The sequence below is a fragment of the Mus caroli genome, unplaced genomic scaffold, assembly GCF_978045245.1.
Source record: "Mus caroli unplaced genomic scaffold, Mus_caroli_1 scaffold_9, whole genome shotgun sequence".
Lineage (NCBI taxonomy): Eukaryota > Metazoa > Chordata > Mammalia > Rodentia > Muridae > Mus > Mus caroli.
Window position 1 is genome coordinate 4694826 of NW_028227264.1, and position 26556 is coordinate 4721381.

The 26556-nt window shown below is 46.6% G+C and overlaps 2 protein-coding genes across 4 annotated transcripts in view; one reads left to right on the forward strand and one right to left on the reverse strand.

Moving 5' to 3' along the window:
* Lrp11 (LDL receptor related protein 11) overlaps positions 1-19689 on the forward strand; it is a 38064-nt gene extending 18375 nt beyond the window's left edge. The window contains exons 5-6 of one of the 2 annotated variants that reach the window (XM_085842624.1): positions 1574-1669; positions 17823-19689. In XM_085842624.1, the coding sequence (XP_085698750.1) occupies positions 1574-1669; positions 17823-17977 (251 nt within the window). In that variant the 3' untranslated portion in view covers positions 17978-19689. The remainder of the gene's footprint in view (positions 1-1573; positions 1670-17822) is intronic. The other variant, XM_085842623.1, reaches the window with a different exon arrangement.
* A 4053-nt stretch (positions 19690-23742) lies between these two features.
* The window catches only part of Pcmt1 (protein-L-isoaspartate (D-aspartate) O-methyltransferase), a 30404-nt gene continuing 27590 nt past the window's right edge, over positions 23743-26556 (reverse strand). For both annotated transcript variants that reach the window (XM_021173626.3, XM_021173627.3), the window contains exon 8: positions 23743-25340. In XM_021173626.3, the coding sequence (XP_021029285.1) occupies positions 25328-25340 (13 nt within the window). In that variant the 3' untranslated portion in view covers positions 23743-25327. The remainder of the gene's footprint in view (positions 25341-26556) is intronic.

Below are 26556 nucleotides of genomic sequence, written 5' to 3' on the forward strand. Positions count from 1 at the left end.
ATCCATCTCAGTGTCCTTGAACCGCTCACCCCTCATCTAAACCTAACACAAAGGATACTCAAGGGCTAGTTCCATGAGATTTTGAGACCCTTTTTCCTTGTTTACATCTTTAGAAAGTCATTTATATCAACCAGCGGACTTCTTTATGTATCTACCTTTTGGGCACAGGAAGAGATGGTGATCTTAGAATACTACCCTACAGAAAAACATAGTCCTTGCAGTGACTGAGGACGAGGGAGGGATCCCAGGGACTTAAACCAGGCAGAGCCTTGTGCATGCTAACACAGCTCTGAGGCTGCACTGTGTGCCCTCCCCAGGTGTGTTATTAAGCTTCCTTTGTCAGGAGAAAAAATGATAATCATGTTTTGTTTAAATCACTTCTAGGCCATTTGAGAGAACCTCTTCAAAGCTTACTGGGACTTCAGTCTGAAAATGAACAAAGGGAACAAGAAAATCGCTTAGTGGTAGCGCACAAGCCTAGCTTGCTGTGCAAACCCCTGAATTCAATATTTAGTATGTGTCATGTGCAAACCTTTTCCCAAAGTTTTACCATGCTTAAATGTGTAAAAAGGATAAACCACAAAGTCAGATTCTTGAAGTTTTGACCCAGCACCTGAAATGGTGCTGACCAAGTTTCTTCACCTCACATAGAGTGCCCCCCACCCCCTGCTCCCCCACCCCCGCTCCCCCTACCCCTGCTCCCCCATCCTTGCTCCCCCACCCCTGCTCCCCCACCCCTGCTCCCCCTACCCCTGCTCCCCCACCCCTGCTCCCCCCACCCCTGCTCCCCCACCCCTGCTCCCCCACCCCTGCTCCCCCTACCCCTGCTCCCCCATCCTTGCTCCCCCACCCCTGCTCCCCCACCCCTGCTCCCCCACCCCTGCTCCCCCACCCCTGCTCCCCCACCCCTGCTCCCCCTACCCCTGCTCCCCCCATCCTTGCTCCCCCATCCTTGCTCCCCCACCGCTGCCCCCCCACCCCTGCTCCCCCACCCCTGCTCCCCCTACCCCTGCTCCCCCTACCCCTGCTCCCCCATCCTTGCTCCCCCACCCCTGCTCCCCCACCCCTGCTCCCCCTACCCCTGCTCCCCCATCCTTGCTCCCCCACCCCTGCTTCCCCACCCCTGCTCCCCCACCCCTGCTCCCCCACCCCTGCTCCCCCACCCCTGCTCCCCCACCCCTGCTCCCCCACCCCTGCTCCCCAGAGATCCATCTCCCTTTGCCTCCAGAATGCTGGGATTAAAGGGATGAGCTACCTTGCCCAACTGGCCGTAAACACTCTTTAAGTACCATCCCTTTCTCAAAGTCCATCTTCTAAAAAGTAAACAAGGGACTAGAAAGATTAATTAGTGGTCAACTAGAGAACCCAAGTTTGGTTCCAGGCACCTATATCAGGGGATTCACAACTGGCCTCTGTGGGTACCTATACACATGTCATACACAGACAAACATATATCTGAATTAAAAAAATTAAAGCTGTAATTCTATATTTAATGTGTGTCATGGAGAAACCTTTTTCCTACTTCCTGCAGTTTTTAATGTCCCTTTAACATATATCTGTTTACCTTCCGTAGACAGTGATTCCTCAGGAAAGAACCAAGAAGAAGGAAATTATGATCTCAAGTCCAAGAGTGGCCAAGCAGGAGCGGAGCACCCGGCCCCGGAAGCAGGTCAGAGTCTAGGGGAGCACCCGGCCCCGGAAGCAGGTCAGAGTCTAGGGGAGCACCCGGCCCCGGAAGCAGGTCAGAGTCTAGGGGAGCACCCGGCCCCGGAAGCAGGTCAGAGTCTAGGGGAGCACCCGGCCCCGGAAGCAGGTCAGAGTCTAGGGGAGCACCCGGCTCCAGAAGCAGGTCAGAGTCTAGGGGAGCACCCCGCCCCGGAAGCAGGTCAGAGTCTAGGGGAGCACCCGGCCCCGGAAGCAGGTCAGAGTCTAGGGGAGCACCCGGCCCCGGAAGCAGGTCAGAGTCTGGGGGAGCACCCGGCCCCGGAAGCAGGTCAGAGTCTGGGGGAGCACCCGGCCCCGGAAGCAGGTCAGAGTCTGGGGGAGCACCCGGCCCCGGAAGCAGGTCAGAGTCTGGGGGAGCACCCGTCCCCGGAAGCAGGTCAGAGTCTGGGGGAGCACCCGTCCCCGGAAGCAGGTCAGTGTCTAGGGGAGCACCCGGCCCCGGAAGCAGGTCAGAGTCTAGGGGAGCACCCGGCCCCGGAAGCAGGTCAGAGTCTAGGGGAGCACCCGGCCCCGGAAGCAGGTCAGAGTCTAGGGGAGCACCCGGCCCCGGAAGCAGGTCAGTGTCTAGGGGAGCACCCGGCCCCGGAAGCAGGTCAGAGTCTAGGGGAGCACCCGGCCCCGGAAGCAGGTCAGAGTCTTGGGGAGCACCCGGCCCCGGAAGCAGGTCAGAGTCTAGGGGAGCACCCGGCCCCGGAAGCAGATCAGAGTCTAGGGGAGCACCCGGCCCCGGAAGCAGGTCAGAGTCTAGGGGAGCACCCGTCCCCGGAAGCAGGTCAGTGTCTTAGGGAGCACCCGGCCCCGGAAGCAGGTCAGAGTCTAGGGGAGCACCCGGCCCCGGAAGCAGGTCAGAGTCTAGGGGAGCACCCGGCCCCGGAAGCAGGTCAGAGTCTAGGGGAGCACCCGGCCCCGGAAGCAGGTCAGAGTCTGGGGGAGCACCCGGCCCCGGAAGCAGGTCAGAGTCTAGGGGAGCACCCGGCCCCGGAAGCAGGTCAGAGTCTAGGGGAGCACCCGGCCCCGGAAACAGGTCAGAGTCTAGGGGAGCACCCGGCCCCGGAAGCAGGTCAGTGTCTAGGGGAGCACCCGGCCCCGGAAGCAGGTCAGTGTCTAGGGGAGCACCCGGCCCCGGAAGCAGGTCAGAGTCTAGGGGAGCACCCGGCCCCGGAAGCAGGTCAGTGTCTAGGGGAGCACCCGGCCCCGGAAGCAGGTCAGAGTCTAGGGGAGCACCCGGCCCCGGAAGCAGGTCAGAGTCTGGGGGAGCACCCGGCCCCGGAAGCAGGTCAGAGTCTGGGGGAGCACCCGGCCCCGGAAGCAGGTCAGAGTCTGGGGGAGCACCCGGCCCCGGAAGCAGGTCAGAGTCTAGGGGAGCACCCGGCCCCGGAAGCAGGTCAGTGTCTAGGGGAGCACCCAGCCCCAGAAGCAGGTCAGAGTCTAGGGGAGCACCCGGCCCCGGAAGCAGGTCAGAGTCTAGGGGAGCACCCGGCCCCGGAAGCAGGTCAGAGTCTAGGGGAGCACCCGGCCCCGGAAGCAGGTCAGTGTCTAGGGGAGCACCCGGCCCCGGAAGCAGGTCAGAGTCTAGGGGAGCACCCGGCCCCGGAAGCAGGTCAGAGTCTAGGGGAGCACCCGGCCCCGGAAGCAGGTCAGTGTCTAGGGGAGCACCCGGCCCCGGAAGCAGGTCAGAGTCTAGGGGAGCACCCGGCCCCGGAAGCAGGTCAGAGTCTAGGGGAGCACCCGGCCCCGGAAGCAGGTCAGAGTCTAGGGGAGCACCCGGCCCCGGAAGCAGGTCAGAGTCTAGGGGAGCACCCGGCCCCGGAAGCAGGTCAGAGTCTGGGGGAGCACCCGGCCCCGGAAGCAGGTCAGAGTCTGGGGGAGCACCCGGCCCCGGAAGCAGGTCAGAGTCTGGGGGAGCACCCGGCCCCGGAAGCAGGTCAGAGTCTGGGGGAGCACCCGGCCCCGGAAGCAGGTCAGAGTCTGGGGGAGCACCCGGCCCCGGAAGCAGGTCAGTGTCTGGGGGAGCACCCGGCCCCGGAAGCAGGTCAGAGTCTAGGGGAGCACCCGGCCCCGGAAGCAGGTCAGAGTCTAGGGGAGCACCCGGCCCCGGAAGCAGGTCAGAGTCTAGGGGAGCACCCGGCCCCGGAAGCAGGTCAGAGTCTAGGGGAGCACCCGGCCCCGGAAGCAGGTCAGAGTCTAGGGGAGCACCCGGCCCCGGAAGCAGGTCAGTGTCTGGGGGAGCACCCGGCCCCGGAAGCAGGTCAGAGTCTAGGGGAGCACCCGGCCCCGGAAGCAGGTCAGAGTCTAGGGGAGCACCCGGCCCCGGAAGCAGGTCAGAGTCTAGGGGAGCACCCGGCCCCGGAAGCAGGTCAGAGTCTAGGGGAGCACCCGGCCCCGGAAGCAGGTCAGAGTCTAGGGGAGCACCCGGCCCCGGAAGCAGGTCAGAGTCTAGGGGAGCACCCGGCCCCGGAAGCAGGTCAGAGTCTAGGGGAGCACCCGGCCCCGGAAGCAGGTCAGAGTCTAGGGGAGCACCCGGCCCCGGAAGCAGGTCAGAGTCTAGGGGAGCACCCGGCCCCGGAAGCAGGTCAGAGTCTAGGGGAGCACCCGGCCCCGGAAGCAGGTCAGAGTCTAGGGGAGCACCCGGCCCCGGAAGCAGGTCAGAGTCTAGGGGAGCACCCGGCCCCGGAAGCAGGTCAGAGTCTAGGGGAGCACCCGGCCCCGGAAGCAGGTCAGAGTCTGGGGGAGCACCCGGCCCCGGAAGCAGGTCAGTGTCTGGGGGAGCACCCGGCCCCGGAAGCAGGTCAGAGTCTGGGGGAGCACCCGGCCCCGGAAGCAGGTCAGAGTCTAGGGGAGCACCCGGCCCCGGAAGCAGGTCAGAGTCTAGGGGAGCACCCGGCCCCGGAAGCAGGTCAGAGTCTAGGGGAGCACCCGGCCCCGGAAGCAGGTCAGAGTCTAGGGGAGCACCCGGCCCCGGAAGCAGGTCAGAGTCTAGGGGAGCACCCGGCCCCGGAAGCAGGTCAGAGTCTGGGGGAGCACCCAGCCCTAGAAGCAGGTCAGTGCATACCTTGGAAACACACTACGGAGCAGTGAGGTACAAGCACTTCCCGCCTGAATCCTGGCTGGATGTCATGTGGAGCCATGGGTGCTTTTTTACTCCCGGCCCCAAGCTCCCGGAGTAATGACTCAGTCTCAAAATATATTTTCAGAAACCTAGGCCATACAGCTAGGCTTGTTCCATGACTAACTACTAGTGTAAAATTACCCATCTATATTAACTTATATATTCTGCCACGTGGCTGGTTACCTCTGTTCTGGTGCCCTGTGTCTGTCTCCTCACATCTTCTCCAGCAACTCCTCCCTCTCCTGGCTCTGTCCCAGAATTCTTTCTACCTTTTGGATGTCCCACTTTCTATTCTATCCTTTCTTATAGGCCATAGATTTTTTAATTGACAGGTGATTTGTCCATACTATACATAAGATATTCTCTTACACCTGAGAGTTCCTGTTGAAGCAGTAGTCCCCAGACTGTCTTCTTATCTTCAAGGTCACAGAGTATCGTGGTACCCATGACACTGGCCTATTGTGTACAGCTCTCACTTTTGTTTTTTAAAGATTTATTTTATGTATGTGAATACACTGTTGCTACCTTCAGACACTTCCGAAGGGGGCGTCAGATCTCATTACAGACGGTTGTAAGCCATTATGTGGTTGCTGGGAATTGAACTCAGGACCTCTAGAAGAGCAGTCAGTGCTCTTAACCACCCATACACTTCCAGGAATCACTCTGGAAGTCATACTTGTGATATGCAGGCTCAGCCAGGCATGATGGCAAACATGTTTAATATCAGCACTCAGGAAGCAGAGGCAGGTGGTTTCTGAGTTCAAGGCCAGCCTGGTCTACAGAGCAAGTTCCAGGACTGATCAGACACCACAGTTAAAATTCTGGCTCTGCCACTCAACACGACCAATGACATTCAGGTTCTTCTCTCTGTACCCCAGGGACTTCAGGGGGAAGGGGGCAGTAGTGACTATTCCTGCCTCACAGGGTCGCTGTGGAAAGTGAACACAACACAGTGTTTGGCATGTACTGCATGGCTTGGATCTAGTGATGGCCGTGAAGATTGCATTATGTGTGAGGGAGGGGAGTGAGGAAGAGACTCTGTGCTCTTAATGACAGAACCTGACAGGGATGTGGGAAGCACCAGAGGAGGGAGAACACCGACACCTGTGAGGAGACACCGGTGAGGACAGCTCCATCACTGGGCTGTTTTTAATTGGAAGGGAAGCAACTGTCAGTCCCATAGGCTTTAATCCTGCATGCCAAATCTAGCAGAACAAAATGGAGTATCCTTTGGAGTATTCGTACAATATCACTCATCTCCTTTTCATAGCTGGACAACACCAAAATACAAATTATAAACAACTGATGTCTGAGCACAAGTACAGCTGTCAGGCACCTGTCTGCACCCTCTGCAGCCTGCTGGCTACTGAATGGGGCTGGTCTCTCCCTGTCACCAGTCCACAATGGTGCCATGGCTGCGTGTCTCTGGAGGCTCAGTTCTCGTTCACTGCTGCTCACTCTGGTCTTTTAGATGCTTTGGCATATCATTGCCACTCACACAAGCACACTAGATATTTCAGCACCTTAGATTTGGTGGGGGGGGGGGTTGTTTGTTTTTTTTCAGGATACAGAGTTAGAATTTAATACACATTTAAGCATATCTATCAATAAGAGAGAATTCACTTTAGCTGGTTACTAACAACTCTATCACTGTATTTCAGAAGGAGTTGGGAAGAAAATAATTTCAGATTACCCAAACTGAAAGTCCAGAAGAAACTATGTCAACTAAGTATTAAGCAGCAAGGAATAAATGAGGCAGGGAGGGAAATCCCTGTATCCCTTAGGATCGTAGCCTTGGGAGACAAGTAGGATGGAGGCTTGTAAGTGTGTGACCAGCATGGACTATACAGTAAAATCCTGTTTCAAAAAAACAAGGGGCTGGGAATATGGCTCAGTCAGCAAAGCCCCTGCCGTGTAAGAACATGGACCTACATATGTTCTGGGCAAGCAGGGAAGACCTAGGCATGGTCATATGGGTATGTAGCCCTGGTCCTAGGGAGCTGGAGATGGGTGGGTCCATGGGGCTCACTGGGCAGCCACTCTAGCCAATAGATGAGCTCTGGGTTTAATGAGAGACCTTGTCTCAAAAGATAAGATGGAATGAGATAATAAAAGATAATCGGTGTCGACCTCTGACCTGCACACGTGTACATGCACCTGCAAACACATGTACACTACATAGATCTAAGCAAAAAAGCAAAGAAGCTGGGCGAGGTGGCTGTGTAACTGCAACACTCAGGATACTGAAACACGATGATTGCCACAAAGTCAAGGCTAGCCTGGGCTGCACAGTGAGTTCCCAGGGCTATGAGGACAAAACAGAAAGAGAGAGACAGACAGAGAGATGTGGTGGCATATGTCTGTGATACCAGCACTTTGAGGTAGATAGAGGAGGATCCCATGGCTCACTAGGCAGCCAGTGTAGCTAGGTGAGCTGCAGGTTCACTGAGAGACCCTGTCTCAAAAACTAAGACGGAGAACAATCACACGAACATACACACACACACACACACACACACCATACCACACCACACCACACACATGTTGTATGCCGGCCCCCGGCCTACATAAACCGAGTACACCTGGGAGGCAGGCTGGGGCTGAAAAAGACTTAGATGGCGAGAAAAGATAATGAAGCAAACACAACGTTCTGATCAAGGTCCATGAGTTTACTAAGAGACTGTGCTTATAAAGGGGGAAGGCCCATCCCCCCACCCCACCCCGCCTCCCCAGCCCCCACCCCCACCCCCACCCCCAGTCCATTCTTGGTGTCTGGAGCCAGCCTGTAGGATAGGATATGTCTTGGAGGAGAGCAGCGGCAGGTGACAGAACAATAGGAGACCATCTCCACCCCAGGTGGTCTCAATTCTCAGTGGCAGCAATGTTTGCATCAGCCCTCTTCAGGCTGGGGGGAGGCTACAATTCCCCCCTCCCCATTATATAATAAAAATAGCTAGACTGAGGCATAAAATTTATTTATGCTCCATAGTCCTGCCTGGGAGTTATGGTGGTGGGTGGCCGCACCTGTTTTAGGAAATCTCAGATTTTCCCGAGCCATTCTTATCCATCAAGGAGAATATATGCAGCTTGTTTGTGTTTAGTTTTTGCACAAACATGGATCTGTGGTGTATTATTAGCAAACCGAGGCCTCTTGGCTTATACCTCTATCTTAGCTTGATATGGCTCCGAAATCTGGTTGCCCGTCATTGACTGTCCAGCCCTCATAGCACACGTTATTCCCAAATCAGACCAAAGCCACAATATATACTGAATGTGCTTCTTCATATTGATGAATTTCTGCCACCTGCGCTTGCTGGAGGGGAGGCTGCAGGCTTGCTGAAATCAGGCTGTAAGGAGAGACTGACCTGCTTGAAAAACAAAGTCCAGATAGTTGAAAAGCAACAGGATTAAAGCTTCTTTGTGGAAGCGCAGGTACTTTATTCAGTTGCAAATTAGCAACAATCAAGCTCAGACTCTGACCTCCCAGTGTGGGGGGCCTGGCTTTGAGAATTAGCAGAAAAGCCAGAGATTCTCTGAAAGTGGAGGATGTGCTCTAAATTAACTTTGCTAGGTAATTAAGATTTTAGCTATCTTCTCTAGGGATTTCTAATACTGGAATTGTTACTAGACCAGTCTAGGATTGAGTAAGAATAACTGGTCACAATGAGGGAAGGAGAATCACTATAACTCTTTCTTATGACTAATCTTTCTAAGTCAGATTACACAGTCTCTAATGTTCTATGTCCCATAAGGTTTATAAAGCTTGAAGCAAGGCAGCTTAGCTTGTCCAAACTGGGAAAACGGCAAACAAAGGTGGGTCAAAAACATATACCCAATTCAGCTTTCTTGTCACTACAGTCAGGGCACTCAGCAAACTCACTTGTCTGTCAGCTTGTCACATGAATTAGCCGTCATGCTTCTGCAGCGTTCTGTGAAGAGAACCTATGCTTTTACCTTTCCCAATAAGGTAGCTGTTCAGGATCAAGCCATATGCCAATAAGTAGATCCTTTTCATCTCACCTAGACATGATTATGTCTGGTTTTAAGATACTATGAGGCATTTATTAAGGTCCTTGACATTCAAATTTCAAAATTCTTAAAATAAAAGTATGATTTAAATAATGTGCATGGGGATATATTAAATAATGTGCACAGGGATATAATTTCCCCCTTTCTTTGTTTTTTAAGAAAAAGATTTTTTAAAGTTCCACAATGCCCTGTCTTTGAGAATTATTAAATTGTTGACAGAATAGCTCAAATACTTGACTGTTAATTCTGCTAATTGAGCTGAGAGGCCAGGAGTCTTTATGATTACCTGTTGATTATTTATAAGAAATCCAGCTTGCCCTTTAGAGGAGCCATCAGTAAACACCACAACAGCATTGTGTAAGGGTTGTAAAGAGGTCATATTAGGAAATATCACCTCATATACCTAAAATTTTTATCAACCTATCTTGAGGGTAGTGGCTGTCTATAGTTACTTTCAACCCTATTTGAGCAAGCAACCAATCTGTACTGTGCTGTTTCAGCCAAGTGTCTTGACCTACGCTTTAAGGCTGAACAATAATATCTGGCTCTTTGCCAAAATAAGTTAGTGCCTGCTTTCTTCCAAGGATAATCATCTGAGCTACTGCTTCATAATATGGCAAGATAATACGTTTAGGAGAAATCCTCGAATGTATCCACATTAGAGGAGACTTTTGCCATAACAATCCTGTAGGCACATGAATCATATTAAAAATTAACAGATGTAAAGGCAAAGAGTAATCTATATAAGTGACAAATTGCTTTTCAATAGCTTTTTCCACTTGTTGTAAGGCCAGCAATCCTTCTGAGGTTAAAGATCTAGGGGAGGTAGGATCAGAACTCCCTTTAAGAATATCAAATAAAGGTTTCAACTCCCCTGTACTAAGCTTTAAATAGGGGCAAAGCCAATTAATGTCACCTAACAATTTTGAAAATCATTCAAAGTCCTTAAGTTGTCTCTGCGAATAACTATCTTCTGGGGAAAAACAGCTTGATTAGTAAGTCTAAAACTCAAATAATTATAAGGATCGTGAGTTTGTATCCTTTCAGGAGCTATCTGAGTTGCATAAGCAATTGCAAACTTGAGAATTAATAGCATCTGAGGGATGAACAATTTTAAGCAATTGTAAGCTCTGATATATATTGATAAATATACAAATTAAAGCTTGATTATGTAACATTTTAAAACACCATCTGCCGGGCGTGGTGGCGCACGCTTTTAATCCCAGCACTCGGGAGGCAAAGGCAGGCGGATTTCTAAGTTCGAGGCCAGCCTGGTCTACAAAGTGAGTTCCAGTGTGACAGCCAGGGCTACACAGAGAAACCCTGTCTCGAAAAAAACAAAAAAACAACAACAACAACAACGAAAACCACCATCTACAGCACACAATTTAATTATCTGTGCTGAAGCAGGAGTAAACTCAAAAGAATAAATGTGTGATCCAATTCACATATACTTTTCTCCCATAGAAGGGCTGTTTTTAAACACAGTAATTGGGAATGCATGCATGCATGAATTTATAGAAGATACAGAAGCATGCATAAAAACAATTTTTTAACTTATCTTTGGGATAATGATTGTCAATTTTATTTAAAATGATGGCATGCAATAGATCAAATATTAATATTCTGTAATAACCACTTTAATTGCTGTTCTGAACAAGGAACAGACACTTAGTCAGGTTCTTAAGACACAATTTTTGTTATAGGTTTTCTAAAATATACGAATTTATCTTACAATTCTTTATTAGCACCACAGCAGCCTTAATAAGATGTTAAAACTGTGCTTTGAGGTGAACACCACCTCAGCCTCGCCTGCCTCCGGCCCTTCTCCCATGCCGAAGAGGCTGAAGCAGCCCAATCTGTTGTAGGCCAGGAAGCCCAAGAGAAGGTGACAGAGCACCCTGAGTCCTAGCGGGAAAATTACGGCTACCCTGGTGGGGACAGGCGGAGACTCATGGGGGCAATGGTGAGCACGGCCCTCCCCTGAGTTCTGCACCACCACCGATCAGGGAAAGCTGCATACCCCAAGGCCCTGCCCCTCAGCAGCCAGCAGCCAGCAGCCGGCTGGCTCCACATGGGCCAACGGTCAGCTGGGAGGAGAAGAAAATGACTTTACAATAATGTTTTCTCTTACCAAAGAATTGCTGTGGGCATGGCTAATATTTAATTACCACTGATTATAATTGATAACAATTATAAAAGCTTTATTTTCTGCAAAGCCTTTTGTTCTTTGCCAGCTAATTTGTGTCTCACTTAATAGCACCTAACAAAAGCTTAAGTTCTCCTGTGGTGAGTTTAAGGTGAGGTCTTAGCCAATTAACATCTCCTGGAAGCTTTTGAAAATAAAATTTTGAAGCAAATCAATTTTTCGTCCTAGATTTTCTGTACCACAGTAGTATAGTATAACTAAAACCCTAAATATTAAAAAGATATTGCCTCTGAATCTTTTCTGGAACAACAGCTACTCCCCAGAACTTAAAAGCTCCTTGTGTGAGAGCAAGGATTTAAAGTAAACTTCCCTTGAGAGGCATTAGCTAATAAAATACTTTCCACTTAGGAAACAATATACATTGAAAGATTCAAACTGTTAGCTTCTTGTATTGAAGCAGAGACACTAAGAATTTTTCTTACATGAGGTAAGGCTATATAAGCCATACCCAGAGGCAAAGTTTTCCAGTGATTACAAGCTCACTAGAAGCAAACTCTTTACAATTTTCTGGATGCAAAGGAAAAAACAAACTCTTAAATCTATAATAACTTTACATGAAGTAGGCAAGTCAAATCGCAATGTCCTGATAAATCCTACAGCCTGATTGACCTTTTATAAAGTTAGAATTTAAACTTTATTTAGAACAACATCTGGGTAGATCTGCAAAGGCTTTTTAGCTAAAAGGAATTTTCCCTTAAGGCAAGGAGAGGAAAGTTTTGAGAGCTTCCTTAGGCACCGTTTGCAAGACAAAAGAAAGTCACACAAGCCCAGTAGAGGCTGCTCTGAGCTTAGTTCCTCTTGCCGTGAGGACAGATTTCAGAATTTTTAAGTTTCTTTTGCAATATTAGACTATAACTACAACCTTGGGAAAGCAAAACCCAATTTCAGAACAATTTATCACCTTAGAATCAACATTAAAACTTCACTATCACGTTGTGAAATTTGGCTGCCAATTTATACCTATGAATGCATGACAGTACAAGTTACAATGCTTCATTAAAGAGACATTGCTTTAAATCTTTAATTCTACTTTCTAGGATAAGAATCATATTAAATATTATCTCCAGCATTTTTCTGCCATTCCTCAGGTCCCATGTTCAGACGCCAAACTGTTGGAAGCGGGCCTGTGGTTCACAAGAAATGGGCACACCTGGGAGGCAAGCAGGGGCTGAAAAGAGAGGGAAAACTAGGCGGTTGAGAGAAAATGGAGCCAAGACAAGGTTCCTGATCAAGGCTCAAATGTTTAATGGCAAATGGGCTTATAAAGGGGGGGAGGCCCAATCCTGCCAATTCATCCTTGAGCCTGGAACCAGCTGCAGGTGATATCGTGCAGGATAGGGTGTAGTCTCTGGAATAGCTCAGCGGCCTCCCAGCAGGTAGCAGTAAAGATACAAAGGAAAAAACAAACCTTTAAATCTATATTAACTTTACATGAAGTAGGCAAGCCAGATTGTAATGTCTTTATAAGTTCTACAGCCTGATTGACCTTTTATAAACTTTAAATTAGAACTTTATTTGGAACAACATCTGGATAGATCTGCAACAGTGTTCTTTTAGTTAAAAGAAAATTCCCCTGAAAGCAGGCAAGAACTTCTCTAGGCAATGTTTGCAAAACAAAAGAAAAATCACACAAGCCCAGTAGAGGCTGCTCTGAGCTTTGTTCCTCTTGCCATGAGGACAGATTTTAGAATTTTTAAGTTTCTTTTGCAATATTAGACTATAACTACAACTTTGGGAAAGCAAAACCCAATTTTAAAACAATTTATCATCTTAGAATCAATATTAGAAACATCACAATCACGTTACGAAATTTGGCTGCTAATTTATACCTATGAATGCATGACAGTGCAAGTTTTAATGCTTCATTAAAGAGACATTGTTTTAAATCTTATCTTTAAGTCTACCTTTTAGGATAATAATCACATTAAATATTATCTCAACTAGAAGTATCCTTAGAGGCCTAGTTTTTTGGCCTGCTTTATGCCACATGTTTGAAAGACTCCAAACCTGAGTTACCAATTTAAAGCTGTCTTGCTACCAATGTTACATCTTTTAAATCATACCCAATAACTTATATGCTAATATTCTATGATGAAGACACACAGAGCATATTATACCTTTAAGACCAGTAAAAACCAAATTAAGTGGCTACAGGGATCTTATAAATTTAGACCAATCAAAGAATTTTACTTTTTATAGCTATAAGATAAAAAAGCACTTTGTCATTTGCTAAACACAATAATCACGATTGCAGAGAATTTTCTAGGACAAAACCAACTATCAGCTTTTTTTTTGCCTTAAAACTAAGAAGCTGTAGACTCCTTTTCTTTAAAAGCAGTTTTTTCAGCAGTGGCTCCCCTGCTGTGCCTGATTCTTGGCTAATGTTTGGGCCACTCTCGGGCTTTGCTGAACCAGCAGATAAAGTCTTAGCCATTTTTATTTTTCAACATGAAACAGAATATTCAGTCATTCAGACAATGAGACAAAATACACATGAATTGACATTGAACGGATTGGTGCACCAGACATTAGACAACACAAAGAGGGCAGAGAACTTCTGCTGTAGGGGCCAGAGAGAATAAAGCAAGGCGTCCTATCCTATCGCACCTCCAGCAACACTAAAAAATGAAGTTTAAAACCAGCGCTAGCATAAATACCAGTTGCTCACTGTGCCCAATACAATCTTCTGATTTTTTCCTTCTCATGGAGCTCCACACAAGACAGCAATTCCCTCAGTGTTTCCCCACCGTTCCAATGTCCCTGGTTCGACCGCCAATCTGTTGTATGCCGGCCCGAGGCCTACATGAGCAGGGTACACCTGGGAGGCAGGCTGGGGCTGAAAGAGGCTTAGACGGCGAGAAAAGATAATGAAGCCAAGACTACGTTCCGATTAAGGCCTTCGAGTTTAGTAAGAGACTGTGCTTATAAAGGGGGAAGGCCCATCCCCCTGCCAGTCCATTCTTTGTGTCCAGAGCCAGCCTGTAGGCGATGTGCAGGATAGGATGTATCCTGGAGGAGAGCAGAGGCAGGTGACAGAACAATAGAGCCATCTAGGTCGGAAGGCTCCACCCCAGGTATTCTCATTCTTAGCGGCAGCAAGGTTTTCATCAGCCCGCTTCAGGCTGGGGGAGGCTACACACACATACACACACACAACGCCACACATACACCCTATACCATATACACACACACCACACACACACACTCCATACCGCGCGCACACACACACATACACCACACCACACCACACAAATGGGTGTGGGCACTCACACATACAACTACACAGACACACAACTCCATTTAAAAGGAAAAGAATATGTTTCAGTATTCTGATAAGATATAGATGAGGGGAGGGATGGAGAGAGAGGAAGTGGGGAGGGAGAAGGAGAGGGAAAGAGACTTAAGTAGGCATTAGCAACCTCATACCTGATTTGAAAAATGGAAATTTTCGTGAATTTCACATCTGTCTTGCCATGTGTGGTGGGCCTGAGCCGAAGGATTAGGGCTGAGATTTAGGAGTCCACCCAAAATTTGCCCCCCACCTTTAGCCTAAACACTGGCTTTCATCTTTGATCAACCCAGACTCCGAGGCTAACAGACAGGACATGGACAGGTAGACCTGGGGCTGTTAGATTCCAGGCTGAAGAGGTTAAAGGTGTCTGAGCTCCTATCAGGAGGAGAACAAAGTTTCTTTCTTTGTCTTGGTCCTGACACTTGTAGGCCACTTAATCCTTTGAAAATGTCTCTCATAAGGATGGCACTAGGAGCCAGCAGTGGCTGTAACCCCCAGGGCACTGGGAAGCAAGGAGGGGAAGTAGGTTCTGGATGCTTCCAGACTGCAGGGCTGTGGGATGGAAGGTGGTTCTAGAACCAGCTTCTAAGTTGTGCATTGGCTGCAGGTTTTCTTACCTTAAAACTTGTTACCCCTGGACACTAAAGTAACTTCCACATCTTTCCCTATGCTCCAGACACAGGACTGTCCTTGGTGTTCTGCTATTAACCTGGAGTTTGGAAAGCCCTTTCGGGTAAAATCAGCTCCAGGTCATGTCAAGATGAGGCGAGCTGTATCTGGGACCAGTTTTAAGTGCCTAAAGTGAAGGCTGTCTGGAGGGAACTCCTCAGCTACCCTCAGACTGTTCTGCCTGCCCCACCCTCTCTTCCTGTCCTATGGGAAAGGGGCATTCCCACCCATGGCCAACTCTCTCTGATGTAGCCATCTCCTCAGCTGTATTTTGTATTTTCCTATGGGAAAGGGCATTCCCACCCATGGCCACCTCTCTGATGTAGCCATCTCCTCAGCTGTATTTTGTATTTTCCTATGGGAAAGGGGCATTCCCACCCATGGCCACCTCTCTGATGTAGCCATCTCCTCAGCTGTATTTTGTATTTTCCTATGGGAAAGGGGCATTCCCACCCATGGCCACCTCTCTCTGATGTAGCCATCTCCTCAGCTGTATTTTGTATTTTCCTATGGGAAAGGGCATTCCCACCCATGGCCACCTCTCTCTGATGCAGCCATCTCCTCAGCTGTATTTTGTGGTCATCTCTTAGTCTCCCTCTCTCCACGGGTTCATAACCTCTGTGGCTGCAAGCATTTGGGTGTCTTTCTGTGCACAAAACAGTCAATAGCCCAGTCTCCTGTAAATAAATTTCCATTTGCTAATCCAACGGACTCCTCAGACCCCACCCTAGGAGCCTTTATGCTCTGTGGAGCATCCCATACTCCCCAACCACTCTCCATGAAGTGTCTTCTGCTGCCTTTCTGTCTGTCCTCTGACTCCTGTCCATGGAGCCTGCTGGGTCTTCTGGATCTTCCTTTCTATCTATTGATCTCATGTTCACTGCAACAGCCCGGCCTCTGTGCTGACAGCCCCTAGATACTTAGACCAGATAACAGAGGAGCCTCAGGGGACACTGCTGGACTCCTCTACAACAGTAGTTTCTCAACCTGTGGGTCACAACCCTTTTGGGGTTGAATGAAAGAGTCACCTAAGGCCATCGGAAATATGTGAGACCACAGGCAGGTCGGCCCACACGCAGATACCCAGACTTGTACTAAAGGGCTGCAACATTAGGAAAGTTGAGAACTGCAGTCCTCTAGGCAGGTTAGTCAGAAAATGCTCCAAAGTATACACATGTATTCAAGAACAAACACATGTAACGAATTTATCTTAAGACCCAAGTCACTCTAGCAAAGTCTTCCTTCCCTACAGGCAGACAGGACACTGTTGTTGTAGCAGTATTACCCTGTAGTCTTTCTAATAAATGTCTGTCTACTCAGATTTAAGTTACTCAGATATGTTCTCACATCCCTGTTAGGGAAATCAGCACTGTAGGGACTAGACCACAGGTGACACGGAATTAGATGCCTCAGTTTTCATTGTGTGTAAAATGGGTACAACATTAGTACCAGCTCATGTGCTTGAGTTACTTCAGCTATAAAGCTAGCAGTTAGTATATCCTTGAGGCTGGGTATTTTTGTGAGCAACAATTAAAAAAAATGTTGATCTTTGATTAGTAGCACTTAGGCCAGTGTCTGGCACATGGAAAGCTATCAATGAGCACAGAATAAATAAGCAAAATGAAATGTTTCAGAATTGAACTGCACACGGATATGTTGGCTCCTCTAGTTTGCCCAGTTGCAAGAAGGTGCAACTAAAAATAGTGTCACCATGTCATCACAACCTGGCCCTACTCAAGTGTGGAGGGGACTAAGAATAGAAGCTGCTGCTGAGCCTGACTGGAGACAGATCTACCATGCCCCTTCCAGACTCTGCAAGACTGCAGGCTATTTTGGTCTGCCACCTAGGACCAGCCCCATGGGAAACCAAAGTTACACCAGCAGATTTTTACAGTTTTAGTTTTAATTAGAATATAATAATATTAGTCCCTCCCTCCCCTTTCTCACATGCTTCCCCTAACCCTGGAAAGTTCATGGACTCTTTTTACTATTCTTACACACACACACACACCCCTTGCATAAATACAATCTGTTTAGTCTGTTTAGTGTTGCCTATATTTATATGCCTCTGGTTTTAGGGCTGACCAAGTATACCAGCATATTTAAGGTTAGTTTTCAATAAATAGTCTACTGGGGGATAGTAGGATCCCTAGATTTAAAAAAAAAAAAAGTTAAAATTTAATTGTATGCATATGGGGTACCACACAAGCGCCTGGTGCCTGTGGAGGCCAAAAGAGGGCATCAGATCCTTGAACTAGAGTTACAGATGGTTGTGAGCTGCTAAGTGCATGCTGGGAATTGAAGCTGGGTCCTCTGGAAGAGAGATAAGTGCTCTTAACTGTTGAGCCATCTATGATACCCTGGAAGTGAATATCTTAAGCTCTACCAGAACCAGAAATCGGGAGTTAGACTACAGCTAATGAGAAGATGATCATGTCTGGCCATAACTGTCATGTATGACGATAATGAAAACATTTCTCATGGTCACAGTCTCTACTATAGTTGGAGATAAGGATGATGTCACTGCAGTGGCTCTACTCCTGATGCCAATTTTGTAAAGAAAAAAAAAAATTGTAAGAGTCTTGTAAAGAATTTGGTTTAAGACTAGACCTATGCAGGGGAATTAACCTCCCTGTGCCTTTGTCCAAAAGCAACAGTAAAACTAGCATCAACTGGAGCTATTCAGACAGGGTAAATTAATGCATGCCAAGTGTCACATAGTAGCCAGTAGCCATCACTGTTGCCAATCACTTACTGTCACTTTTTTTTTTTTTTCAAACCTTGCATAGGTGCGGTGCTACCTCTGGCATTAGGTCTGGCCATCACTGTTTTGTTGCTTCTCATGGTGACATGCCGACTCCGACTGGTGAAGCAGAAACTTAAGAAAGCCCGTCCCATTACATCTGAGGAGTCTGACTACCTCATCAATGGGATGTATCTGTAACAAAGTTCCTGAAGCAGCTCGGGGCAAGGATGGCTATCCCTCACAATCTGTTCTTTGGGTTCTATCATTAAGATGTTTTGTTTTAAACTGTGCTAGAAGACAGTGCAAACACAAGCCTTGACTTATCATGAAATCATTTCCCTGGGATGTACGATGTCTTCAAAGGTAGAGAGGAATTCATAAGACTGAAGCTTGTTTGCTGAGACAGAAAGTCAGCATGTGACGAGGTGACAGATGGAAGTCCTGCCTTTTATTTGTGAGGTGCCAACTGCTGGCCCCTATCAGCTTTCTTATCTTCTGGCTCTCTTCTCTCCACTGAGTTCTCATGAGCTCTACTTTCTTTTCCTCTGCCAAATACCTCTGAAAAAGGATGTTAAATGAATTTGCCCTCAGTGAGATGTTACCAATGGCAGGTCTGTCTGGATGTTATAAGCATTCTGAATAGATCAGTGATGTCCCACAGGGGAGGAATATAGGTTCTCCACCCGGCCCCACCCTATGCTTCTGACCAGGCCATGGTGGTAGCTGCCACACCTGGCTGACCTTAGAAGAATCCCTTTTGGCTAGGGGCAACTGTAGGTGGTTATGAAATGAGAGCAAGCTGGCAGCAGAGGAGAGGGGGCTGGCAGGCAAAAGCAAATAGAACCCCAGCCATGGGATACGTAAGGACAATCTACTCAATGCTGCTTCATGGAATGGAGCGGTGTGGCTGCTTTACAAGTGCACTGGTTCTCAACATGAGCCTTTCTGATGAAAAAACGTGCGAATTATCAATCCAAACGGTGATGTCTGGGTGTTTGTAAACATGTTGCCATGTCCAGGTATCGCAGGCTTTTCAATGGAATGAGCCAGATGCTTCCCTTCGTATGTCTTGCAGGGCTGGAGGTGGGACGCAGGAGCCTGGTTGGGCTAGATAAGTGCTCTACCACTGATCTACACCCCAGCCCTCACTGTTCTTTATGTTATTGAAATGTTATAATGTACAATCAACTAATGTCAGGATGTATTTCCAGAGCAGAAAGCACTTTTGCACAAGTTCCCCTTTGCAGGAAACTGGCATCCAGCTTAACATCTTTAAGTTTGTAGACAGTAAAGGCAGATCTTCCCATCACCACTTAGTGCCAGGGTGTATACTCTAGAGGCTACTCTGAGGGGACTGCAGTGTGGTGCCTGTTTATAATCATGATGTTCCTAGTTTCTTTACCCTAAGTGGCAAACATTACAAAACACTAAAAACCACTGTAGTCTCATTAGTTTAGACTCAATATAAAGTAGGTGGTTCCTTTAACACAGGGTTAGATTTTGGTGAGGGAATATAACCTACTGAAATGTGTTAAGCAAAGGGTAGTTCTAGAAAAACAAATGTTTGCTTTTGTCTCTTGAGACTCTAACTCCAGCCTCTTACTGACTATTTAGAGCTAATCAATGGTGTAAATGTTACAGTAGCAGTCTGAGAATGAATGTTGAGTGAACTTAGCTACACTCTGTGATGCTGTGCGGCTCATTTTCATAGAGGTCACCTATAGCCATACCCAGTAAATAGAAACTGATAAGGCATGTTTCTTTCTGCACATTTTTTTATATACAAAGAAGTTATCTACAATCTAGTATTGCTATTGTTTTGAAGTATTTGAGAAAAGATGCCTTGTATGTACCAGTCCTTTAATAAACTATTTTATTCTTATGCCTTAAAAAAAATCCTTTCTTATAAATTATAGATTATGAAATGTGCCCAAACTCTAGTATTTGGATTCAGTCATGCCAACTCTGTTTTCACAAATGGACCCTGAGGGTTGTAGGAAAGTCAGTCACCCCAAGCCACATCAAGTCTGCTGGAGAAGATCAGGCCCTACCTAGTTCTCCTTATCTCCAGCTGGACAAGGCCTCTAAGAGTTGTCTTGTCAGTGACTTAGGGTACATTGGGGCTGGAGAGGTGGCTCAGCAGTTAAGAGCACTGACTGCTCTTCCAGAGGTTCCGAGTTCAAATCCCAGCAACCACATGGTGGCTCACAACCATCTGTAATGAGATTTGACGCCATCTTCTGGTACATCTGAAGACAGCTACAGTGTACTTAGATATAATAATAAAATCTTAAAAAATAAAAATAAAGGACACTTTACCTCTTAAACAAGCTGCATCACAGCCTTTCCCTAAGGCCTACCCAAAAGCTTAAAACTCACTCGTCAACTTGGTTCTTAGGACAAGGTGACAGCAGGTACCCCACCTTCCATATTTGATTGTCATTTACTTCTGAGATATAGTCTCTTTGGTAGGAACTTTCCCCCTCTTTCTTGTAATGACTGAGAAGTTGTCTTTCCCCCTTGCTCTTTTGTCACACCAACACTTGCTGAGTTTGCTCTTTTCCTGTATTTTCCCTCAATCCAAACAAGATGGCTGTCCAAGGCAGTCTGTTTGTTGGGGGCTTTGACTGGATTGCTCATGTAAACATCTCACAGATGGAGTCTTTCCCTTCATGCATTCCTTCAGAGTCACCCCAGGGACACTCTTAATATAAGCCTTGACCCTGAGCTGCTGAGACTACAGGGGGCTGTAACTTGTCACCCCTTACCTCTTCATGTCTAGGCCCCATTTCTGGTTAGGTGTTACCACTTCCTAGCACAACAGCCTTTATGCTTCTGGACCCAAAGTTTTGTACAGCTTCAGATTGTTTAAATTTCAGTGAGGACTTCTCACAAAGACCTGCTCTACTTATGCACCAAGGGGAAAGCAGTGGTTTCTTCCCAAGCGGCCTCATGACGCTGGCTTAACTGGCTTCAAACGTCTTGCCTGTGGCTTTATTCTCCTAGCTCTTACCCTAGGTGGGTCTAGTACTGTGCAGAAAAGAGAGAAAGTTACAGTGACTTCTGGGGCTACATGCTGCTAAGAGTCCTTGGCAAAGCATGACCAAAGATGACAGAAATAAAGTTAAGACCCACAGCAGGTGTCTCAGAAATGGGCTGAAGTCTGAGAGCCCCTTGTGACATTGGAACATTGAGATCCCAAGTACAGTCCTGTTTAATGCAATTTTAACCAGGTGGTGAAGTTAACCCAGCACTTGGAAGGCAGAGGCAGGCAGATCCAGGTTAACCAGGATTACACAGACCCTGTGCATGAACAAAACAAAAACCTAATTTTAATATAAAAACAATTTACAAAATGGCTTAGGAAAAACTGTTGGGTATAAAGAAAGGCTGCTTCGAGTGCTCTTTTATACTGTCATCATTTTATGTGCCTAAAAAAACTAGACTGTCATCACTAAATGTACCATCACAGAGGTCTGTGCAAAGAATAGATCAGAACAGTGGATGAGCCAATCCAAGGCCATGATGCCTCCTGCTTTTATTTTGTCCAGGGTATCTGATACAGAAAGTCAGATGCTATATAACACCCATCTTTAACTTCCTAGCCTGCTTTCTTCAGGTCTGCTGCCCATCTCCTAACTGTTCACTGGAGCCGAGATCATACGTGGTGTGCCCTGGCTCAAGGCTGTGGGTTCACGCGGCACCACTACCTGAGCTCTTCCCATCACTACATAATGTCTGGGTAAAAAATCCTTGTAAAATAATAAGAATGCTAAATCAATAGTGATAGGGGAGAAAAAAGGAAAAAAGCCAAGCAATGCATTTTGGAAGACATGGCCAAATGTGTGGGTGCCTCAAGCCTGCTCACAATTCAAATGTCCTTTGTTCTGCCACTACCTAACCTTCTGACAATTTTCATGTGTGTCATCCTCCTCCTGTTGGTACTGTCTGAATAAATTCTTCAGATTCTCAGCCCTGAAGGGCGACAGAAAAGAAGGCAGAGTGAGAAGTGAAACAGACACCAGAGGCTCCCAGCATTCACCAACCCAGGTCAGCAACCACCCTGTGTGTACTGGCAGAGGAACATCAATTACCCTGTTTTCCTCCCCACAAGCAAGAAGAGAATTGAACAAACTCTTGATGTAAACAAAAAACAGAGCTAAAAAGATGAACCCAGGGTTGATAGGGGAGAGCCAACCAACAACTGTTATGACTAAAGAATTCAAGTTGAACCAATTATTAGACTTCATTTCCATTTTATTATATTCCAATGCACAGTCACAGGCTTCCTTGGGCCAGTATCCTTTTCAAGTGGGTCCTCTTACTGAGAACCTTTAACAATGCTAAGGGCAAAATACTACTATCTTTCTGAAAGATGGTAGAAGCCCAGAGATGCAACCAAAGTCCAGTCAGGGCCCATCTCCACTACAGAATACATTAAGATATTAGGACATCAGGAACACAATAATCGATAAGAAATGATTTGTATGCTCCAAGAGTTTAAGTGCTTACCTAAAATAAGTTATCAGCGGTTGAGTTCTACAACAATTTATAAGATGACTCATGCTTGCTATTTGTTTATCAGTGCTGGGTGACAACACTGTCATGACTTTCTTTGGTGCTACACTAAACTACCAGAAATTAGAAAAATCTAGAGAGATAAAAGGCCTTAGAAACTCTGAGGAATCCCTTCAAGAATAGCTTGAAGAGTTTACAAAGTTATTACTTAAAAAACTGACTCTCCTTGAGAGCCCACTCAATGCTTACGATGTTTTAGTGCAGAGGTGCACTGGAGGAACTTTTTGTTTCTTTCCTGTAAGGCAGGCTCTCATGGGATCCGGGCTGGCCTTGTACTTGCGTAACCTAGGATGACTTCTGACCCTTCCTGCTTCCGAGTGCTGGGATTTCAGGCAAGTGCTACCATGCCTGAAGGTCAGAGAACAATCTGCAGGTGTCAGCTGTCCTTCTAATCTGTGGGTCTTCAGGGGTGGGGAGGGTGAAACTCAGGTCTTCAGGTTTGGCAGCAAGCCTCTTTACCCCCTGAGCCATCTTGCTATCCACCCCCACCTGCCACAAATAAACAAACAAACAATAAAACATGGCAGCTGCATGGGGGATGAAGTCCTAAGCATTGGTGTGGTCAGTAGTGTACGTCATTTCCCCGGGTGCCTATTTGTCCTGTTCCTGGCTGGGAAAGAGCAGCAGCCCTGAAGAGAAACTCAACCCTGACATAAACTTATTGCTGCAACCCAAGTCTGCCAGCTAGATTTAGCTTCTAGGAAGAGCAAATCTATAGGAAGAATTTATTCACAAGATCACACTACCTATAATGACTCAAAGTATCTTCATTGCCCTTTACATTATATGTATTCAGATGTACTTTCTTTTTCTTTTTTTTTTTTTTAAAGATTTATTTATTATATGTAAGTACACTGTAGCTGTCTTCAGACACTCCAGAAGAGGACATCAGATCTCGTTACGGATGGTTGTGAGCCACCATGTGGTTGCTGGGATTTGAACTCTGGACCTTCGGAAGAGCAGTCGGGTGCTCTTACCCACTGAGCCATCTCACCAGCCCCAGATGTACTTTCTATGAGGAAAATAAAATGCTCTGGAAATTATGCACACAGAAAATCAGCCATTTCTTACCTGTCTTAAACACAATAAAGGGCTTAGACCTCATTAAAACCATTATTCTATCTCTACCCTCTTAGTGCTGCTATTAAAACTGGCTGTTCATTCAACATCCTATAGTTTCAACTCCTAAAAGTGTAAAGTCTACGAGCAAGGCTTGGGCACAGAGTTTCTGTACAAATTGGGTGCAGTTTATGGTGCCTATTTATAAACTGTCCCCGCCGCTGGACGGCAAACTGAAGTGGAAGCACCACCTTCCGTTCTGAAGCCTAGCACAGAGATTTGCGTGCTGTAATGTGCAATGACTGCCAAGGATCCAGACTGGTGGGTAAGTTTAAGAATTTATTTGCTTTAAAGCCTGAATGAACATTTGACTTTACACATATTTCAAATGACCATGCATCCTGGACTCCAGGGGGTCACTGACAGGATTCCAAAGCAACAACCAGCAGCAAACCAAAGCTGGTTAAGGTTGTCAAGTCTGCGGGAGCACAGTAATGCTAGTTTCCTGGGACTGAGACCTAAGCCGAGAAGAGACACTTGTCAGGTGATGTCTGCGTGACTTTTTTAAATCAGTAATTTAAGGTGTGAAGAGTGGGGATGGGCTGCTCAGACTCTAAGAATCTTCTTGTTAGAATTCTGTGCCCTTACACAGAGAGGGAAGGCTTGGCTTTGCTTTGCTTAGCCCCGTTTACCGGGAGCTTGTAATCTTCTCTCAAGTTCTAGAATCTTCACAAAAAACTAAAGTCTTATTAGAAAATATAAAACCATATTTAAATAAGATCTTCAAAGTGCCATTGCCTTCACAGACATTTTACAGTTATTAATGAATCTATTTATAGATGAGACATGGATTTCAGCATGTTTACTCTCAACCACATTCTTCCCCATACTACATTCACCCACTCACTCACTGAGCATTTACTACAGAGCTATTAAAAAGCAAGCCTTGGGCTAGGAAGGCAGAGAGAAACAATGAACACAGAGTCTCTGTCCTGAAGAAATGCAGCCACATAGAGTGGGCGAATGCTATGCATATCTACCTCCTAGAATATTGTAAGACTACGACGCTTCCCCATGACTGTGGGCAGCATCTGGACCTAGCAGACCTGTGTTCTTCTAGATTCAAAGGCCACCAATGCTTCTTTTGCTTTTAATTTTATTTGGCAAAGCAGCGCTGCATAAACTGTGCAAAGACACAATCGCTTACACAGAATGTTAGATGCAGATACATTACCAGCAGCAAACTAGAAACAGATAAATGATATTGAGCTACAAGCCTCCTAGCATTTTTAGAAAGAGGAAATTTACATCAAAATTTCCAATCGGAACAGCTGAGTGTTTTTGGGACACCACCTGCCATCATCGTCATCTCAAGTTTCAGTATTTACAAACACCTAGTTTTAAGGTAACAGCAGCTGATTGTATCTACGACATGCTATCCTATGACACCACATCAAAGGCTTTTAAGAAAAAGCTCATCTCTGTTTTCTTAGTAGCATCTAACAGACATTGGCTACCAAAGAAGCTAAACTTGTGAATGTGGTGTTATCTGATGCACAAAAGAAATCTGATAAATTAATATTGGAACAGAATTAAGTGTCCAAGAAAAGCAAAGCCACTCATCAAAACTAATTTTTCCAGTTGGAGAACCCTTTCTTTTAATATTTTTTTAAAGTGAAATGTGGGCATGTTAAAACAACACACACAGTTAACGCCCTGCAACCTTCCTCTATCAGTTTGGCTCCTCGCCATTTGGAATTAGGAAACCCTACAAAACCACACGTTTTCATGCTGAAAGTAAGAGTGTAACAAAGTCCAAAACAAGCTGTGATGCTGTTGGTTCTCAAATGCTGTAAGGACCGAGAGGAGCGGCCCACTGCGGTTTATAGACTGGTCAAGCTCCCGTTGCTTTCACAATTCATCCCTGGGGAGAGAGTAGAAACAATGTAATTAGGGGTTACATGCTGTGAACTGGCTGGCCCTCGAACAATTTAGAGGCAACATTCAAGTCAGTAGTAAGATATTCACACTCCAAGCAACATAGTTAGAGAAATAAAAGCCCATTAAACCCCAAGCCAAAGCAAACTGACACCAGTCATTCCAAGCATCTCTGATGCTTCTCCCAAACACAGAAGCAAACCACAAACCCCAAGTTGGTTTTTTTTAATTCTAAAGGTAAAACTTCTTCCTTTCAAGGCAAAAGAATTCAGAAAACTTATGACTTGTGTCTAGGATCATCTTGCCGACCTACTTTATTTACTATAATTTAAACATTTAGAGTTCAAGTTTTTAAATAGATATAATCACAAAACTGGATGAAAAGAGTAGTCTTTTGCTTAGAGGGTCTGTTGGCACTTGCAACCCAAATTCTCTGGAGAAAATGCATCGTCTGATGGCAGGTTTTTATACCTGTCAGCTGATTTCATAAGGCAGCTTTATCAGCTCCAAGGAAACCATTCAGTCAGCCACGTGCAGCATGGGGCCAGCAGCTGCCAGCGAGAGGAGAGGGAAGTGGGCCATCTAAAGTCAAGTGGATGGCATGTAAACTCTACCTCAATGAAGCCAGTAAGCACAGAAATACACAAAAGCACCAGAAAGCCTCCTGGAAGGTAACTTGCATGATAAAGATATCACTCAACACTCAATTCCTTAGGGATATGTGTGATATCATGATTAAATCTCAACTGACTCAGAGAAATATTACATACTATGTATAGAGAAAGTGTGAGCAGCAGACAAACAGGAACTGGTTGCAGGCCAAAGCTCAGGCGTTCTACCAACCTGTCTCGGCAAAACCTAAGATGAATGCTTTGGCTATGATAGAGATGTGAGGTGAGAGCTTTCCCGGGGTGGTGCTGTGTTCAAAGCTTAACAAATAATGTGCCTGTGTTATAAATGATACCAAGATAATTATTTCTCTAGTAAGCCCCTTTTTATGCTACATGACTGGTGTGTGTGTGTGTGCACGTGCGTGTGTGTGTGTGTGTGTGTGTGTGTGTGTGTGCATAGAGGCCAGACTACTCTAGTTTTTGATTCAGAGTCTATTTCTGAATCTGGAGCATCAAGACTGCAAGACTAGCTGGTCAGTAAGCCCACAGAATCCACCTGCCTCACTCTTCCCTACCCACTTAGTGTGATGC